We start from the raw sequence: 22,068 nt of genomic DNA on the forward strand, positions 1-22,068 counted from the left end.
TGTAATGATGGAGTGGAAGATATTCAAATTGGTAATGATGAAAGTACAACGGTTATAAATTCAAATGACTACAACGGGTATAAACGGTTATAAATTCAAATGAATACAACGGGTATAAACGGCTATAATTTTTATTATATATACCAAAGCCTCTAATGTAAACAAGTTACACAAAAAAACTTGAAAATATTATTTGATCTATAATCACTTACATTTATTCTAAAAAATTATACACTGAGCCATATAGCTTTAAGCCCATCTTTCCTGTGTGACATTTACAGAAAAATCAAAGTTTCATTTTATATTTTTATCTTTGAGAGATCTTTATTGAAAACTTTCTTTGAAAGCAAAAATATCATTTCATCCTGTAAAAGTGTTGCAAACACTGTGTTCTTGAAATCTTGAGAGTGATTGTGAATCACCTAAGATTTGTAAGGGTTTAGACTTGTGAAGTCTGTATAAAATCCGTGGATATTGCTCCATTTGTAAAGAGGTTGCTAGCACCCTTGTGAAGTTAGAAGATAGTGGAAAATCTCAAGTGAAGCTTGAGGAGTGGACGTAGGCCGAGTTGAAACTAAACCATTATAAATTTGTTTGCCTATCTTTCCCTTATCTCTTTATTTTATTTTAAATTGCCATAACTATATTTCATATTTTTACTGTGTTAAAATCATTAACTGACATAGTTGTTAAGACACTTGTTTTAATTATTTTTATTTCATTAATTATATTTATCTATTGTGCTAGTCATAATTTTTATTAAGGTATTATTAATCTTAATTGTAAAAACCTAATTCACCTCCCCTCTTAAGTTGTCTTTTAAGTAACAGATCTGACAAGAAAATTAAATTTTATATCATTGAAGGTGTAACAAATTAAAAATCGACAAATCATATCACATTATCACGGGTTAAATTGTGAGAACGTTATATGAGTTCTTAAAAAAATAAATAAAAAGTCATTTTGTAGTGACTTTTCTTTATGCATTTTGTATTTTTAAAAGTATTTTTATAGTGATAAATTTATTATTATAAAATTAGCATAAAACTTTTTTAATAAATAAGTCCAATCTATAGGATTGCAAGACTTATAAATTAGTTTTTTTGCTTATTCTAAAAAGACATATAAAAAAAGTAAAAAGATAATCACCTTGTTTGGTTTCACTTTTCTAAATTAATTTTCAAAATTTTGTTTTGAAAAGTGTTCTTGAAAAATGAATAATTGTTTAGTTGTTCCAATATTTTGAATTTTGGAACAACTCAAAATTCTCTCAAAAATACAATGGCTTAGATCATTTCTAATAGTTCATCAAATCTATAATTAAATTTAAATTTGATGAAAAAGTTACTTTTGACTTCTCTAACTGTTCATAAAATCTATCATTAAATTTAGAATTTCATTTTTCTTTCATCAAACTGAGAATCAATGTGCGTTTTATCAAATCACTGTTATTTGCTGTTGGATTTTCACCACTGAATGTCTCTTCGAATGATCACCTCAAAACAAAAATTTATAAAAAAATTATATTGACCGATTATCGGCTCCATCGTCTACTCGGTCAATCGATAATTTAATAAAGTTACAAAATATTTCATTAAAATATTTAATATTAAAAAGAATTTTTATTCAAATTTTTACTCAAATATAATTAAAAAAATTAATCCACCATTAAAGATGCGGTTGTTGGGATTTTGGATCTAAGGTACAACAACCAACCATTCAGTAATTAAAAAAAGAAAAAAGAAAAGAAGAAAGGCAACAAATCACATCAAAAATAAATAAAAAGGACAAAGAGGAGTCCAATTGTAATTTCCTGTGGATCCCGCTTTATTTACAAACTAGCTTATGTCTGTGCTTAAAGATACGGTGTAAATAATATTAAGATTAAAATACAGTTATAAAAATATATTTAACAGAGTATACTCTATAATTTCAAACAAATCAAATATAAAAAAAAATTAAATATCAAATAATGCACACCAGCTAATGCTCTTTAATTTAAAAGAAAATTAAAACTAAAATGCACACCAGTTAATGCTACTGCTACCAATCAAATTATAACTACATAAGAAAAACAAACATTATATTGTCATACATCAAAAGAGTGAATTAAAACTTTATTAAAAAAAAGTGGGTTAAAGCTTTCCAGAATTTGTATGTTTTACAGAAGATGTGTCAATAACATGTCTTCAAACATGCATTTGCCCAAACTTCCTCCTCATTACTCTCGAAAAAGTCTTTGTATCAACTTGTACGAATCCTCAATGAGGAACATGCACAACAATCTGGTAATTTGTGGAAACAAAAAAAATATCTATATAAGTTGGTATTTTTGTTGGAATTATACATATCAAAATACTTTGAGATTGAAATTATCTTATTACATCCCCATTAAAGCAAGCTAGTTGTATTTCTCCTTTTAAGCTCCATAAATTTTTCGATCTAATCCTAAAAAAATCCATATTTTCAATTATTATTAAATTGAAATTTTATTTAAAAAGATATATAATCAGTAGAAATAAATTTACATGGTTACCTATTTAAATTTAAATTTAATCCCAACACTATTAAATTTAATCCCAATACTATTTAAATTTAAATTTAATCCCAACACTATTTAAATTTAAATTTATTCCCAACACTATTTAAATTTAATCCCAACACTATTTAACTTTAATCCCAACACTATTTAACTTTTATTTTTTAATTTGACAAAATTAAATTTAATCCCAACACTATTTAATCCCAATATTATTTAAATTTATTATGAATTTAATCTCAACACTATTTAAATTTATTATAAATTTAATCCCAACACTATTTAACTTTTATTTTTTAATTTGATAAAATTAAATTTAATCCCAACACTATTTAATCCCAATACTACTTAAATTTATTATGAATTTAATCCCAACACTATTTAAATTTATTATAAATTTAATCTCAACAGGGATTAAATTTAAATTTAATCCCAACACTATTTAAATTTAAATGTAACCCCAACACTATTTAAATTTAAATTTAATCCCAACACTATTTAAATTTATTATAAATTTAATCCCAACATGGATTAAATTTAAATTTAATCCCAACATTATTAAATTTATTCCCAGCACTATTTAAATTTAATCCCAACACTATTTAACTTTTATTTTTTAATTTGATAAAATTAAATTTAATCCCAACACTATTTAAATTTATTATAAATTTAATCCCAACACGGATTAAATTTAAATTTAATCCCAACACTATTTAAATTTAAATGTAACCCCAACACTATTTAAATTTAAATTTAATCCCAACACTATTTAAATTTATTATAAATTTAATCCCAACACGGATTAAATTTAAATTTAATCCCAACACTATTAAATTTAATCCCAACACTATTTAAATTTAAATTTAATCCCAACACTATTTAAATTTAAATTTATTCCCACCACTATTTAAATTTAAATTTAATCCCAACACTATTTAAATTTAAATTTAACCCCAACACTGTTTGAATTTAATCCCAACACTATTTAAATCTAAATTTAACCCCAACACTATTTAAATTTAAATTCAAATTTAATCCCAACACTTTTCTCTCTCTCTCAAATGTGGTGTTTAATAATTAGCAATCATATATATATATATATATATTAGCAATCATATATATATATATATACACATACAGTAGATGCAAAAACAAAATCATATACATATATATACATATTTGATTTCCGTTTTTTCAATTACATACACATTTATCCACAGAAAAAGAGATTAAAAAAAAAAAAAAACCAATTGGGTCCTTAACACAGAGAGAATCCAAGTGTGATCTTGGTGGATGTTTTTGTATGCATGTCAAACAATCATAGAAACTAATTAAAGATCAAACAATATTTTCAAAGATCTTGAATTCTTGATCTCTTTCTCTCTCTATTTTTTCTCTCCCCTTGAAAAGCTTTTATATATATTCTTGTGAAGACAGTAAAATGTTTTCTGATATTCTTTTATATATGTTTTCTGATATTGCTTTTATATATATTCTTGTAAAACATGTTCCCAAAATGTTTTCTGATAATAAAATCTGAAACTAACCGCAGATTTCAGTTTTTTCAATTACATACACATTTATCCACAGAAAAAGAGATAAAAAAAAAAAAAAAAAACCAATTGGGTCCTTAACAGAGAGAGAATCCAAGTGTGATCTTGGTGGATGTTTTTGTATGCATGTCAAACAATCATAGAAACTAATTAAAGATCAAACAATATTTTCAAAGATCTTGAATTCTTGATCTCTTTCTCTCTCTGTTTTTTCTCTCCCCTTGAAAAGCTTTTATATATATTCTTGTGAATACAGTAAAATGTTTTTTGATATTGTTTTCTGATATTCTTTTATATATATTCTTGTAAAACATGTTCCCAAAATGTTTTTTGATAATAAAATCTGAAACTAACTGCATTTCCTTGTACCACATTGTTATCCCAAATTAACATTTAAAATTAACCACAACACCAAAACCAAGAATACTATACACCACTCAAAAACATTAATTTAACCATTATAGACCTTAATTCCATTACAAAAAAAGATTGTGAGCAATTCCCCTTTACTGAAATCATCAGAACACAGCCCTAATAATTACAGACCAACACTACACTACAGTTTGAGGAGACAGAAAACAAAGTAGAAAAAATGGCTTACCACTGCTTGATTGCGTATTTTGCATCAAACCCAGAAAGCGATGAGTGAAAAGGAATAAGCCAATTAATTTAAACCATTATAGACCTTAATTCCATCAACAAACAACAATTGGCTCACCGAGAAAGGTACCAGAGGGGTTCAGATGATGCTTTGATGATGATAAACAAAAACATTAATTTAAACCATTATAGACCTTAATTCCATTACAAATAAAGATTGTGAGCAATTCCCCTTTACTGAAATCATCAGAACACAGCCCTAATAATTACAGACCAACACTACACTACAGTTTGAGGAGACAGAAAACAAAGTAGAAAAAATGGCTTACCACTGTGCTTGATTGCATATTTTGCATCAAACCCAGAAAGCGATGAGTGAAGAGGAAGAAGCCAAAATATGACAGGGAGGAACACAGAGAGGCTGAAAATCAGAAGGAAGACGCATTTGAGATTGAATTCTTGGCCGATTCTAGAAAGACCCACCGAACATCTCTGGCAGAGGATCGTCGAAGCAATAAATCTCCGAGACAGAGAAAGAATCTGTGGATAAAAAAAAAAACAAAAAAAAACAAAAACAAAAACAAAAACCTAGATTATAGTAATCTAAATTCAAGATTACAAAAACCCAATTGGAATTTCAAAAAATAACACACACACATACACAAAATATCAAAGAATGATTATTGATTTTCTTTACTGTTTCCAATCAAAAGAAAAACCAATACCAGAAAATAAAGTATTACACATACACAAAATATCAAAGACCAACACTACACTACAGTTTGAGGATATAGAAAACAAAGTAGAAAAAATGGCTTACCACTGTGCTTGATTGCGTATTTTGCATCAAACCCAGAAAGCGATGAGTGAAGAGGAAGAAGCCAAAATATGACAGGGAGGAACACAGAGAGGCTGAAAATCAGAAATTCTTGGCTGATTCTAGAAAGACCCACCGAACATCTCTGGCAGAGGATCGTCGAAGCAATAAATCTCCGAGACAGAGAAAGAATCTGTGGATAAAAAAAAAACAAAAACAAAAACCTAGGGAGACGGGGAGAGGCAGAGATCAGGCGGAGGGGGAGAGGTAGCGAGCTGGAGGGTGGGGGGAGAGGAGGAAAGGCAGAGATCGGGTGAGGGAGAGGGGGAGAGGCAGCGAGTGGTAGGGTTTAATATATATAATATATAACTGTTTCAATCCCAAAAGATTCTGTATATTGTTGTTCTCAGTGCTTATCCATATATGGAGCTCTATCTTGTTGTTCGGAAACAGAGAAGAGAAAAAGATGGAATGGGGAAGGAGACGTGGGTAGGTGGGAGAGAGCAGAGAAGGTTTGAGCGGGAATCAAATTGATCTGCACCCTTAATATATTTTTAGGATTGATCTTAGCCATTGGATCAAAATGTATCTCCCATACATTTTAAGACATTTTCAAAATCCCTCTTGTCTTATTATATAGATGGTTAAAAAACATCAATTCACCTGACAGACAGAAAGAAAAAAAGAATATTCAAATGTGTATCGAAAAAATGATATTAGTTTAAAATTTTCTTAAAAATGAGTTTAAAAAATTGGAACTAAATATTTTAATATTTTAATTTGAAATAATTTACAAAAATTTAAAAATTTAAAAATTACTAAAAAAGGAAGTAGCTTATTTATGATGTTTCCAAATGAATCCCGTTTGAGGTTACCTGCTTTACACTCTAAAAACAAATAAATCTTATAAATCTGAAAAGTGCCCTTCAGTCTAGAAAATTATGAAAGATTATTTTAATTGTTAGTTTTTTTTGATTAAAATAATAAAAGAATTAAAACACCTAATCACACAATTCTCTTTATTTTTTTACATGTATTTTTATAAAAAAAAAAATTAAAATCAACTAAAATAATCATATCCTAAACCAGCTCGGAGTAAAGACTTTGAGTAAAGACTGCACACTAGAAAACTGTTAGGCTCAGCTCAGGGACGGATCCAGATTTCTCATATAGAAGAGGCGAACATATATACTAACAAAAATTTCAAAAAAATTTCAAAAAATAAATTGTAGTATCAATTTCTACTGGTTTAAAAAGTGAAAATAAGGTGAATATATATATAACTAGTATTTTTTTCTATCCATATTTAATTACAAAAAATAACAACTACAAAACAATTTATATATTAAGGTAAGGCATCTTGAATTATTGTACTCGACATTAGTTCATGTCATTAAAAATGTCTATGATATAATTGTTGGATAATCTTCACTGTATTTAAAAGATTTAATTCTTATTGTGTACAAAACAACAACTAGAATTTAAAGAAATAAAGAAAATGAGAGAATTTGTTTGATTACAAAAATCAAACTCGAAATAATAAATAAAAACAGATTTTATTTTGTTACAAAAACAAAATTAAAATCTGATTTAAATAAATAAAACAGAATAATAAATTAAACAACTTACTTGATTAATTTCTTTAAATAATTATCTGATCAAGTCCAGTGTTTGACACTGTGTCCTTAAGACAGATTCATCCTCTCCACGGTGCTTTCAGAATGTGGACGTCTATCTCCCAGGATAAAATAATCTACTACAAACAATAGCAGCACTACAAATTGTTTGCCTAACGAACACACAAAGTGTTTATACTCTTTCTGACAAGAAAATAATGCAGCAAAATAAAGAGGATATTTGCAGAATTATGAATGACGAAAATTATAGTTCTTCAAATCCAAATGAGGTATGTCCTATTTATAGATGGAATTGTGGCTCTAGGTTTTGAATTGAACAGGTATGATACCTGTTGGTTTTGAATTCAAACAGATTTGAATCTGTTGGGTTGCAATTCAAACAGATAACAAAAACGGGAAGGGCCTTGTTTGGGTGTACAGTAAATCCGGATCAGATTATTTCCGGTTTAATACGGGAAGGGCCTTGTTTGGATGTACAGAAAAACCAAACCAAATGTTTTTGACCCAAAAAGATTAGTATTGGGCCGGACAAGCCCAACCCAATTACACACCACGCACCTAAGCCCAGTCCGGACGGACGGCGGCGGCGCGCGCGAGTGTGTGGTGATTTTTAGGTCCAATGGGTCTAGCCTATTTTGCCCATAATCTCTCTATCTAAAACACTTGGGTACCCCTTGGGGCACACCCCAAGTACCAAACCCATGCCTTATAAACCCTTTCAAAACCTCCCACCAAATCAATGTGGGACAAGCCTTATTCAAACCTTTAAGAAATTTATACCAAAACTCTATTTCCATGGAGCATACTTTGGCTTCAATTTTCCATTCAATCGGTAATGGTTTTGAGCAACCAAATATACCATGTGAAGCACAACGCGGCATAGAACGCGTTACCACTTTGACCCGTGAAAATCGACGCACGGTGCCCACCTAAAAAATAGACCGAACTTAGGATAAAATTCTGGTTTTATCCAGAATTTATAACCATTTCCAACAATAATCGATATTAAAATATTGTATAATGTCTTTATCAATTAACGCGGGGTGTTTTGAGAAAATAGTTAAAAGCTACTTTTTTACTTTTTTTGACTTTTTTGTGAGAGAGAAAAGTGGATTAAAAGTTGCGAAGTGACTTTTAACCAACTTTCCAAAATAGGCCTAAATAATTAGCTAATGGCCCTGTTTGGTAGGGCTTATTTACAACTTATTTCAGTTTTTAGCTTAATTTAAGCTATTTTGATGTGTTTGGTTCAGCTTAACAATACAGCTTATAACTTTTTGTAAGTCAAAAATCAACTTATTCTTTGAGTGGGGGAGGAGAAGCTTAATTTATAAGTAAAAAATCAGCTTATGTTCACAGTTATAAGTTATAAGCTGTTAAGTTATAAGATATAATCACTTTCTCACAGCTCTGCCAACGGGGCCAATACCTTATTCGATTCTTTAGAAACTTGGACTTATTATTAGCAACAGTTATAATAAAGATTGTTTTAATTATTTTTTTAATTTTGATCTTATGTATGATATATATAAAGTGACAGCCACTTAAAAAATTTTAAAAAGAAGAAAAATGTAGAAAAAATGAATCTCTATAATATGTAAATAATTATAACTAATACTATTATAATAAATAATGTTTTTTTAATTATAGGAATGATCGTCCCTCTTGTCCCCTCGGGTCCATCCTTGGTTAGGCTTACTGGCTGGGGTTGGCACACTTTCTGAGCTTTAACTATGAAATGGTTTTGAGACAAAAGCAAGAGTCATCAAACGAGGAATCTGTCAATAGGGAATAAAGAGTTTGGAGACAAAAAATTGTGCTTTCTTCAAATTCAAACAAGTAAAATGACTCATCAACAACTAGTAATCAGTGTTTTAAGAGAAAATGGTTTTTATGGAGGATCTGAGCTAAATTTGATGCAAATGAAACCTCTTACATTAAGGAGTATGCTTGGCTCACAACAAAAATATGGATGTGTTCATTCATTATTTTGGAGGCCTAAATCCACTACTATAGATCTAGGAGTTCCTTTTGGGAAAAAAATAAGATAGTGCTAGTATCCCATGGGCCAAGTTCACTAATCTCTCTTAAGCCAAAAGGAGTAGTGGAAGGAGTTGATGTTGTTGAAAAGCCTTCTATTACGATAGAGAGTATCAATTCGGTCAAGATTGATGAATTTTCTAGGAGGCATAAGGGTAGATGTGTTCATAAGGTCTCAAACCCCAACATTGCTAGTCAAAGGAATAAAGAAAAGAAAAATAAGTTATAGAAAGCATTAATGGTGTTTCATCAATTCAAGAGATGACGTATTGATTTGAGGTGATTATTTGTTATAAGGGTCTGAATTGGAAGGGGTTTTGTTTGGTATAAGGTGTAGATAGACTGTTAAGATCGACGTTTTGGGTGTTGGGGATAGTTTTTATTTTCTTTGATTTCTTGTTTGTTTGGTTTGCCTCCGGTCATGGTGTAGTGTTGGTAGATGATTGGCTTGCTTTCTAGTCTCAACCTAATTGGAATCGTCTAGTTTGTTTTGATGCTTAGCCACTCACCTCCCTTTATTGATGTTCATCTTTGCATTCTATACATCTAATTCTTATCAATAAAGTTTCTTTTGCTCATAAAAAAAAAAAGGTAAACTACAAACACACTCCTTGAGCTTTACTTAAATTACAAATTACATTATGTGATTCTAGAAATTACATTATATCCCTTAAGGTTTATAATTTCATAACAAATATGTTCTTTTATTAATAAATCATCAAACTGATTAACAGTTTTTAATAATGTTACAATTTTATTTTAATTAATAATTCAGATAATTTTATTATTGTACAGCTAAATAGTTAAAAATTTCACTTTTTTAATTAATTTTGTTAAATAAAAAATTTTGACAGAGAGATATTTGTAATTTTTCAAATTATAAGGGACAATTCATATTTTAAACAAATATCAATGGGTATATCTGTAATTTATCAAAAAAAAGCTATGAAATGGTTTTGAGTGTTTATAAAAAAAAAAAAAAAAAACTATGAAATAGCTTTTTCTTTAGGATTCGTTTGGGAAGTGGATTGGTTTTTTGATTTTTTTAGCTATTTTAGCTTAGGGTTAAAAAGCCTCGTTTGAAAAGGACTTTTGATTTTTTTGACTTTTTTAACTTTTTTGTAAAATAAAAAATATAATGATTATGAATTATATGTGATATTTTATTTTATTTAATTAAAAAGTTTATTTTATTTTTTTTTAAACTAAAATAACTAAAAAAAAAACTTCAAACTTAGGCTAAGTTTGGCTAACCTAAAAAAGTGCACTTATTTCATCTTTTTATCTTTTTTGGGTCATATCAATTAACATCTCCTCTTTACTTTTTCTACACATAATACAAAAAAATCAAAAAATACACTTATTTAATCTTTCCAAACTTGACCTTAGCTTCCAAAAGCCTTGTTAGCACACCTTTCGCGGGCGGTTGGCACGCTTTTTATCATATTCGCATGGTATAAGTTCATCCATCCAAAAGAATTATATATAATATGCATTGATTACTATATTAATCGATAATATAGTATAATTTTAAAAAATTTAAATATTTATAATTTATATAATAATTAAAGTCAATAATATTGAGATAATATTAATTATTATAATAATATATATTAATTAAAGTCAATAATATTGAGATAATATTAATTATTATAATAATATATATTAATTAATGTGTGTAGCAGTATTAAAAACAATCAATCATCACAGCCCAAACAGCGGATTGTGCATAGATTTTTATTATTCCAAAATCTGACATCTAGATTTGCTGCCGCATGTTTCTAAAATTAGAATATTTTTTCTTATTTCTCATTTTTGTTTGGATAACCTAAAATAATAGATACTACCAGCAAACTAAAAATATACTGCCAATAAAACATTAAAAAAAAAAAAAGCTTTTCTTGATGCCCTTTCTTGTTAATAATAAAAAAAAAACAAACACACATGATTATGAGGTCCAAATTTTTTAAAATTTTCAGAAATGATTTAGAGGTCTAAATAAGGAATTCTAAATCCACCACTAGTTATAAAAAAAAAAAGACACAATATACACTGTGGTAATGGGTGAGACCCACTGCCACATCATTAATAGTGACTCTAATTAGAGCTCCCAAGTATTTTTGTAAAATTTTATATATTATCTCACCATTTGATTTTGGGTAAACTATTCATTAAAGTTTATCACCAAGGGGTTGTTTGTGATGTTTTAAATAAATGTACTTTTTGATTTTTTATAAAATATGGGTTGGGTTTGAAATGATGTGATAGAGAGGTAATATGATTTAAATAAGATGATGTGACTTAAATAGAATAATGACTTTTTGACTTGTTAACTTTTTTAAGACACCCCAAACAATGCCTAAATTTTGCAATTATTTAGATATTTTTTATATTTAAAATTTAGTTAAATATCTCTTTATGAAAGAATATATGAAAAAAAATAATTATAAATTATTGGGTTGTAAGTGCGTGTAAGTGAGAACGTAATTGTCACTCATTGAACTTGTCCTACCTCTATGTCATTAATTTATATTTATATTTATATTTATATGATATATTTTTCTATTTTTATAATATTTTTCTTTTCTTTATCTTTCACTTAGCCTCTGTTTGGTAAGATGGTTTTCAGGCTTTTTTGGCTATTTTAGCCACAAAAAACAAAATAGGCTATTTTAGCCATAACAAACAAAACATCACATCCAACCTATAATCATTACATTCTTCTCTCACAAAAAAAGTCAAAAAAGTCAAAAAGCCAAAAAGCCCTTCCCAAACCAAGCTTTTTAGCCCAGGCTAAAATAGCCAAAAAAGCCAAAAAACCAAAAAGCCAACCTACTTCCCAAACAAAGCCTTAGAACTCAGGTAGCAAAATTTGAATCAGTATAATTTTATTTTTTGGTGGACTTCATTTAATCTTCATCGATTGTATGTCAATATACAATAATACATGACAAGGGTCAAGTTACAAATTTGACTTGTCTTTTATTTATGTTCCATTGACATATAAACCATTTATTATAGTAATTTGTTGGTGAAACACTTGGCTGTGTTTGGTTGTGATTTCGAAACGTGATTCTACATCATAGTTTGAGTATGATGTTTGTTTAGTGTTTTGAAATCATGTTTCAAACGCTCTGCAGAGAGCTCTGTCTCTGCTCTGTCTCAGCCGCGCATTTTAGCGTTTTTTTTTTTGAAAATTTTGCTTGACGGGTCGTCCGGCCGGTTGACTGGAATAGTGATTTTTTTTTTTTTGCAATTGATTTATATAATCGAAAAAAATATTTTCTGAAATTTTTAAAATTGTTTAAGTGCTTTAAAATAATTTTGAGTTGTATGTTTAGTTATGAGTTGTAAATTTTTGTATCACATATCTAATGTCACATCAATAAATTTCTACTCAAATCAAAACCCTTTTCAAAACTATTTTTAAAACTCTTTCGTAAACAAATTTTCTATACTCAAATTATAATTCTACAGCACACAAACTCAAAATACAACTCATACTCTCAAATCATATTTACAAAACTCTACCAAACGCTACCTTAATTGGGCATGTACTAAAAGTTGCATAATGCAAGTATAAAGATAAGTAAAGATTTTGATAAATTAATTTATGTAGGTTGTGATTGTATCTTGGAGTGTTTTGAAAAGTTGGTAAAAAAAAATTGATTTTTTTTTGCAAAAACTAGCTTCTTTTGGATTAAAAAGCTGACTTTTTGACTAAAAAATTTAAAAAGTCAAAAAATTGACTTTTTTAGGTTGTTGCCAAAATGTTCATTTGTATTTGTGTATATTTCTTCACTTTCTTCTTTCTTTTTTTTGACAATTTCTTTTACAGATTTAAAATTCAAATACAATTTATATTGATCAAATAACTAACTCATCATTAAAATATGTCATTGACATTGTGAACTAGTAAGGCAACTACTTGTTGATTGCGCAATGAAAGATGAAAGTAATAATTGCGAGGGTAAAATAAATTAAATCAAAATTATTGATTTCATTAGATAAACAAATTACAAAGATTACAATTAGGATTAGGATTTAAATTTGGACTAGCTATATCAAGTCACCTTATTATAAAATAAGGCCTTATTTGTCATAATCTAAAAAAATAAAAAAGTCAAAAAGTGACTATCTTATTTCATATCATCTTATTTAATTCGTATCACCTCTTTATCACATCACTTTAAACCCAATCCATATTTCATAAAAAGTCAAAAAATGCACTTATTTAGATCATCCAAACAACCCCTAAGCCTATCAACATAAAAATTAGTCACAAAATGTCTATAAATGAATAAAAAATTTTAAATGTAGACTCCAATAATAAATCTTATAAAATAGTATAAACTCATGTATATTTATATGAATTTATATATATATATATATAGAAAAGAAGGATAGCAATGTTTTATCGTGCAATCCAGATCAGGCTTTAGTATTCATCTCTAACCAACTTGATTTATATTTAACTCGTTAAATTATTGTTTAAAATTATTTTGTTATATAAAATAATTAACTTTAAATATATTTTCAGACTCGTATTTAGAAGATAAATTTGAACAACATATATATATATATATATATATATAAAGGTAATATAGTAAAAGAAATAAGTTTTAAAATATTAGAGAATTTTGAAAGCATTAATATAATTATTGTCATTTTGAATGACAAATTAGACAGTGAGAAGTATATCATAAAGTCCTCCTAAAATAAAATGTCATATCTAACTCATAATCATTTTAATTTTGTTCTCACAGCCATCAAATTAATTATCAAAACTAGCCAATCAACTTATCAGATATAATCACTTTACTTTTTTGTTTTCCCTATTTTTTTGCTTTTACTGAATTTTTTAAATATTTTAAGTAATTTTTTAATTTTTAGACATACTCCCTAACATAAATATACTTAAAAAGTAAAAAATTTGTGAAAAAAATATTTTACAAATTCACTAAATATCAAAAATACAAAAAAATGAGAATATAGTATATTTTTTTGTATTTTTATGTATTTATTAATTTTTTAAAATATTTTTTCACAATTTTTTTTACTTTTTAGATATATCTAAGTAAAGTGCATCTAAAAAAATAAAAAAATGTTTAAAATTTTAAAAATATTCACTACAAACAAAAAAAATATGAAAATCAAAAAACTCATTTTTAAAAAATTTAATCAAAAAAATTCAAACTAAACACATTAAATTATTTTATTGAGACTAAAATAGGCAAAACATTAAATAATCAATTAAAATAGTTGAGCCTAGTACACTCATGGATGATATGACGTAATTTATTTATTTTTTAATAATTAAAATTTATATAATAAATAATTTCATAACTAATAATAGGGCAAATTACAAACATCCCTTCGAATTTTGGTAAAAATACAGATTTTTCCTTAAGATTTGAGAAATTATAAATTATTTCAAGGTCAAATTTTCATAACAAATTAAGAAAAATTAGGAGTCTGTATGAAAATAAAATTCTCAAGAAATAATTTATTATGAAAATATAAACCTAAAAAAATGAGATGTAATTTGTATTTTCACGAACTGTTTGTAATTTGTCCCTAATAATGTTGATGTTAGTGACTATAACATCAGTATTTCAGTAATACAGTTGCAGATTACAGACCAGAATGAGCTGTTGTCTATCCTGGTTGTAGCTGGGCACTTTGTCCTCTCTCAAACCCAGAAACATGGTTGGACTGGCCTTTGTCTGTACTGCATCTATGTTGATATATGTATCTATCTACAGCTACACACTTCAGTCCTACTTCTCACCATTCCCACGTTGAAGCAAAACACACTCTCTCTCTCTCTCTCTCTCTCTCTCTCTGAGAGCTTCACACTACACAATGGTGAACCCCTGTTCCATTTCCACACCCATCATCAAAACCCCTCTTCTATTATCTCTCTTGTTTGCATCATTCATCGCATTCGCTTCTGCAGCCAACAATGTTACGTACGATCATCGCTCTCTCATCATCGATGGCCAGCGAAAGCTCCTCATCTCTGCTTCCATTCACTACCCTCGCAGTGTCCCTGCGGTGAGACCCGTGTTTTTCTCCTCTTCATTCAATCATTTTGCATCTGGGTTTCCATGAAAATGTGGGAAAATAGATAGAAAAAAAAAGAAAAAAGAAAGAGTAAAGTTTCCGTACAATAGCATAACTTGATCTTTATTCTGTGGTTGCGCATTTTGATGGGTCTTTGTCTGATTGCGCATGTTGGGTTCATATTTATTTGTTTCTTTCTATCACTGTTAATTTTCTCATTTTCTGTAATTTTCTATTTGGGTTTCCGAGAAAATGTAGGAAAGGAATCTAATGTGAAAAGTGTCTATATTCTCTGTAATTTTATCTTGTTGATCTCCATTTTCTTCCTCTTTTTTTTTTTTTTTTTTGGCTCTCTCACCAATCAAGCAAAGATTGATTATTTATTTTACATTTCAAATTACTTCTTTGAAGAGTTTGTTTGGATCAGTGTTAATTCTCCTTGTAACCCACATTTTGGATCATTAATTCTTAGTTTGGTTAATTATCACTGTAATGAAAATTTACGCAATGCATATTTTAGGTTTTATTGCACTCTGTCATTGTCTGCTTGATATTTATCAATGTTACAACCAATTCAGACTACTAATTTTTTTAAGTTTGATGTTTATCTGTGCAATTAAAGGATTTTCTATTATCTCCATAATCCACATATTGGATTAGTAATTGTTTGTTTGATTGATTGTTTTCTCCATAATGCGAGGTAGGGTTTTATTTTACTCCGAAGTGGGTTGGCTTCTCTTTTTTTTTTTTTTTTTTTTTTTTTTTTTTTTTTTTTTTTTGACTATTTTAGCCTGGGCTAAGAAGCTTAGTTTGGGAAGGGTTTTTTGATTTTTTTGGCTTTTTTGACTTTTTTTTGTGAGAGAAAGTATAATGATTATGGGGTAGGTGTGATGTTTTGTTTGTTGTGATTAAAATAGCCTATTTGGTCTTTTGCGGCTAAAATAGCCAAAAAAAGCCCTTCCCAAACGGAGCCTCCGTAATTATTTGTTTGGTATGTACAACCAATTCAGGGTACTATTGTTTGAAAGTTCGATATTTCTTTGTGCAATTAAGTGATTGTTTGTTTGTTTTAATCCACATTTTGTATTAATAAGTTTTTTACTAGTAATTATTTTCGTAGCAGTGCAGACTTTGGGTTTTATTGTGTGATGTAAATATTTATTAATTTTGACTACCAATTTTTTCAAATGTATTTAAATGATTGTTAAAATGCATATTCTAATTTTTCTATATGAATGTGGTATACGGTAGATGTGGCCAGGACTGGTTCAAACTGCTAAAGAGGGAGGCGTGGATGTGATTGAGAGCTATGTGTTTTGGAATGGTCATGAACTTTCACCGGACAACGTGAGTGAAATTGGATGTATCTAGTAGTCATGTGATTTGGTTGCTTCACATATATCTTTTGTGAATAATTTAATTCATTTCTCATTTATTGTTTTTAGTATTATTTTGGTGGACGATACGATTTGGTCAAGTTTGTGAAGATTGTTCAGCAGGCTGGCATGTATATGATTCTTCGAATAGGTCCATTTGTCGCTGCTGAATGGAACTTTGGGTATGTTGATAGTTATTGGAAATTGTAACCTTGGTATTTGAGATTATGAATTACACAATCACTTATGTTGCGATGTTTAGACTTCTATAGATCTTCAATTGTTCTTAAGTAGCAAATTTGTTATACAGTGGGGTACCTGTTTGGTTGCATTATGTGCCTGGCACTGTCTTTCGGACTGATAATGAACCCTTCAAGGTACAGAAATGTTCTTGGTTATTTCCAAGTTTTAGGAAGATTTAATTCCATTTGAAAAACTTTTTTCCCCTCAAATCTCACTATCTGATTGGTTATTTAAAATGAAATGTGGATCATTCTAATTTATTTGTGGAATTCTAGCATTACATGCAAAAGTTCTTGACGTTCATAGTGAACCTTATGAAGCAAGAGAAGCTTTTTGCATCACAAGGAGGTCCCATCATCTTGGCCCAGGTAAGCAAAAGTGTAAAACTTTTGGTGTCTTGGAGTCTTGACATTGCCAACTTCAATAGGGGGTGTTATACTACACAATACTGGAATACCTTGGTTCTTGTATAGTGTATTTATGAACTTTAAGGTATAGCTTTACTACAAAAATATCTGACTGCCTGAGTATGATAACAATGCACATCTTTTTTCCACTCTTGGGTTGTGCTAATTTTCTCCCTGAATATCTCCCACTTTTCACTATGTGCTTGCCTTATGTTAGTTTCTTGAAACATGCAAAGTTGTTTAGTTTCAATAAGCAATTTTCTCCTTCTACAGGTAGAAAATGAGTATGGAGACATTGAAAGAATTTATGGAGATGGGGCAAAGCCATATGCCATGTGGGCTGCCAAAATGGCTGTTTCTCAAAATATAGGTGTACCTTGGATAATGTGCCAGCAGTATGATGCTCCTGATCCTGTGGTGAGAGTTTGTCCTTTTATAGTTTTCTAGTTGATTAGTAGTATATCTATTTATAAATATATTAAATAATGTATCAATTCTACATGACCATCCACAAACGAAGATCAGGGCCGGCCCTGGCCTAAGGCTAGTAAGGCTTGTGCCGCCTAAAAATAGGGCCCCAAATTTAGTAAAATGTTATAGGCCCAATGTTTTTTTGTTTTTGTTTTTGTTTTTGTTTTTGTTTTAGGATCAATTTAAAAGGCTCCAAAATATTTTATTGGGTCCATATATGGTTTAACCCATATTTATTTATAAGTATAGTTAGGCCCATATTTATTAAAATGAAAATATATATTTAAAAAAAAAAAAGTGTTTGGGCCCAAGAAGAACACTATATACAATATATTGGCCCTAATTTTTTTTTACCTTCTTTATCAATTAGATTTTAGTGGAATAAATAATTTTGCCCTAATTTTTTCCTAGGTCTTTATCAGTTTTAATTGATAATTTTTTCCTAATTTTTTTGTCCTAATTTTGTTTCTTTAAATTGTTTTGTTTATAATTTTAATGATTATATGTGCAAGTAAATTTTTTTTGTGGTTACAAACAAATAAAAAAGTTGTAACTTATCGTTTAATCTATGAACTTTTTTTTTAAATGTAAGAGGGGCCTCATTTTCGAAATTCGCCTTAGGCCCCCTAAATGTTAAGGCCAGCCCTGGCGAAGATACATGTAAGTGTACAAATCAGCAATATATCAAAGCTCTAAGAATCAGTATTAGTTTGTTTTTGCCTTATGCACTTTTGACTACCATTCTAAGAGTCGTGCAGTTTGAAGAAATTATTGTTTCTTTACATTGTGATTTGGTTATGCCCTTTTTGGGTCTTTTACAATTTAGTTTAATTCTATGGCTCCTATTGTCTTGAGAGAAAAAAAAAAAAATGTTGAGCACCAATGTTATCCCCATTTAAATCACAGAAAACTGACCTGTTTCAACCGCTGTGCCATGAATTACAATAGCTGGTGCATAACCAAGACCACACCCATAGCTGGAATTTTTTGTTTCTTTTCTTGGCCCTGCACGGGGTGGGGGTGTAGGACAGGAAGACTCGTATGGTGGCAGACATTTGAAAATATAAATACTTCAGAGAGGTAGCTTGAGACTTCAATTATGGCCAAATTTGAAGCATTATACTAGTTATGGCTGTTATTTTCAGAGCTTTTGTTAGGACATAAACTGCCAAAGGGCATCATTTAGCTTATGTATTGACATCCTATACTTTGTATTTTATTTTTTTTGGGTAAGTATACTTAGAATATTAATTTGGCTTAGATGATCATAATTGTTCCTTTTGCAGATCAATACATGTAATTCATTTTACTGTGACCAATTCACACCAAATTCACCGAACAAGCCCAAAATGTGGACTGAAAATTGGCCTGGATGGTATTATTCAAGTTACTTTTATTACTATACGAAATTTTGTTTCTCCTCTCTATGTAAATTAGCTCCTGAAATTTTCTTTTGCCATTGTTGTGTGATCATTCTTATCATCTGCCTTCAATGAAACAGTATGATAAATCTGCTCAGTACTTTTTTTTTTCCCTACGCAAGTTTGGGTTTGTAATGCTCTTAGATGTTCCAAATACACATTCAAATAGCGCAAGGAAGAACTTAGTATACTATTGATATAATTAGGATCAGATAAATATAGTATTGTTGTGTTACTTGTCTATAACAGAAACAATTGCCTATAGGCAAACTGCAACTAATTATATGTACATTGTTAATAGAGAAGACGAATTTGTATATTATTGAATAATCAACCAAAAGGCTGAGTACAAATATATAATCTAAACAAAATAAAACCCTAATAACCTAAACTACTAAACCACCCTTAATGAATAATATAAAATACAATAAAATACATAATTTACACCCCCCTCAAACTGAGGATGCGAGTGTAGAAAGTATCGAAAGTTTGCCAAGAAGAAAATGAAAACGATCAATAGTGCGAGTCTTCGTAAAAAAATCTTCCAACTGAAGAGAGGAGGGAACAAAAAGGAGAGTAATAGTGCCAGCCTGAAGGTGCTGCCTGACAAAGTGACAATCTATTTCAATATGCTTTGTTTGCTTATGGAAAACGAAATTATGGACAATCTGGACAGTACTCTGATTGTCACAATACAACGGAGTCGAAGTAGAAAGAGAGGCACCCATATCAGAAAGAAGCCACCGAAGCCAAACTATCTCGGAAGTAGCATGAGTCATGACACGATACTCAGCCTCAACGGTGGAACGAGCAACAACAGGCTGTTTTTTACTCTTCCAAGAAATGAGAGAATCTTCAAGAAAAACACAAAGACCAGAAGTGAATTTGCTATCAGAGATGTCGCCTGCCAAATCAGCATCAGCATAGGCACGAAGAGTCAAGTTCAAAAAGGCAGGTAACAACAAACATTGCAATAGAGTGCCACGAAGGTAGCGCAGAGTACGAAGTAAGGTAGCCCAATGGGTGGAACGAAGAGCAAAAACTAACTGACTGAGAATGTGCACAACATAAGAGATGTTCGGATGAGTAACAGTGAGATAAACAAGGGACCCAACCAACTCTCAATACAAAGTAGGATTCTCAAGAGAAACGCCATCAGAAGCAGAAAACTTAGCATGCAACTCCATAGGAGTGTCGACAATTTTGTCATCAGTGAGATTGGCACAAGAAAGAATATCACGACATATTTAGTCTAAGAGAGAAGATACCCAGCGGGAGAAGTAGTAATATCAATACTACGAAAATACCGAAGTGACCCTAAATCCTTCATCTCGAACTCCTAAAATAACTGATGCTTAACCTCCTCAATAGTACTAGAATCAGAGCCAGTGATGATCATATCATCTACATATAAGAGAAGGAGAACAAGCCCAACAGAAGTGCGCCGAACAAAGAGAGCACAATCATGATGACTAGGGCAAAAGCCAAGCTAAAGTGCAACAGAGTGAAATCGCTCATACCAAGCACGAGGAGACTTGAGACCATATAGAGCACGGTTAAGACGACAAACAACATCAAGAGGGTGAAAGAGACTCGGTGGAGGGCGCATATACACTTCTTCAGCAAGGTGCTCATTCAGAAAAGCATTTTTGACATCTAACTGAAACAAAGGCCATTGATGGGCAGTATCAACAGAGATAAGAGTGCAAACAGTAGTCATCTTGGCAACGGGGACAAAAGTCTCATCGTAATCAATCCCATACTCCTGGAAAAAGTCCTAGGCAACCAAACGAGCTTTGTACCGTTCCAAAGAACCATTAGAAAGGGTTTTGACCTTATAGATCCATTTATAGCCCACAACATTCTTGCCAGTAGGTAATGGAACCAAATCCCAAATCTGAGTGTTAGCCAAAGCAGTTAACTCGTCATTCATGGTAGCAATCCAAATAAGTATGAAGGCAAGAGAGAAAAGACTGATAGGAAAGGAAAAAACATTTATTACCAAAACCAAATCAATTTGGAGGATGATGCTCTCGCTTTGGAAAGCAATGTGTAAGAGGAGCGGGATCCAAAAAAACAGCTAGAGGGACAGTAGAGCTAGAGGCAGGTGAGCTCGGAAGTGCTTTGCGGCGCTGATAAACAAGAAGAGGAGCAGGGGAAGCAGGAGCTGGAGAAACAGTAGAGAGAATAGCTGGCGAGGTATCAGGAGTGCGAGTAAGAGGCAAGGTAGAGACCTTAAGATTAGAAACAAACTCATCGGGAGAAACATCAGGAGGAAATGGGTCAATATGAACTAAGTGCCTGTTTGGCAGAAATTATAATCAGCTTATTTCAGCTTTCAGCTTAATTTAAGCTATTTTGATGTGTTTGGTTTAGCTTATAGCTTATAGCTTATAGCTTATAGCTTTTTGGAAGTCAGAAATCAGCTTATTCTTTGAGTGGGGTAGGAGATGCTTTAAGAATAAGTCAGAAATCAGCTTATGTTCATAGTTATAAGCTATAAGCTGTTTAGGCATAAGTTATAAGCACTTTCCCACAGCTCTACCAAACAGGGCTTAATTCATCCTTGGTGATAGGGACATGGGTGGAAGGTATAGTGTAGTAGGGTAGTTTTTCTAAAAAAGTGACATGCTTAGACACTTATAGCTTTTTGGTGGCAGGATCATAGCACCGATAACCTTTCTGATTAACCCTAAAAAGACACATAGGACACAACGAGAACTAAGCTTAGAGCATTCCCCGTTTAGCAAGGAGCACAAAGCATGCATAACCGAAAACACGAAGAAGAGAATAATTGGGAGTAACACTAAGAAGACGCTCATACGCAGGTGAACCTGAGAGAAGAGGAGTAGGCATCCGATTGAGAAGATATGCAACCGTGAGCATAGTTTCTCCCAA

The 22,068-nt window shown here is 30.3% G+C and overlaps 1 protein-coding gene across 2 annotated transcripts in view; it reads left to right on the top strand.

Annotated features, from left to right (window-relative positions):
- The first annotated feature begins 14,798 nt into the window (after positions 1-14,798).
- BGAL10 (beta-galactosidase 10) overlaps positions 14,799-22,068 on the top strand; it is a 33,371-nt gene continuing 26,101 nt past the window's right edge. Inside the window, exons 1-7 of one of the 2 annotated variants that reach the window (XM_028236275.2) lie at positions 14,799-15,243; positions 16,504-16,599; positions 16,698-16,810; positions 16,939-17,005; positions 17,147-17,239; positions 17,552-17,695; positions 19,036-19,124. In XM_028236275.2, the coding sequence (XP_028092076.2) occupies positions 15,052-15,243; positions 16,504-16,599; positions 16,698-16,810; positions 16,939-17,005; positions 17,147-17,239; positions 17,552-17,695; positions 19,036-19,124 (794 nt within the window). In that variant the 5' untranslated portion in view covers positions 14,799-15,051. The remainder of the gene's footprint in view (positions 15,244-16,503; positions 16,600-16,697; positions 16,811-16,938; positions 17,006-17,146; positions 17,240-17,551; positions 17,696-19,035; positions 19,125-22,068) is intronic. The other variant, XM_028236276.2, reaches the window with a different exon arrangement.

This window comes from Camellia sinensis, chromosome 1 (assembly GCF_055761805.1).
Source record: "Camellia sinensis isolate YWXY chromosome 1, ASM5576180v1, whole genome shotgun sequence".
NCBI classification, from domain to species: domain Eukaryota; kingdom Viridiplantae; phylum Streptophyta; class Magnoliopsida; order Ericales; family Theaceae; genus Camellia; species Camellia sinensis.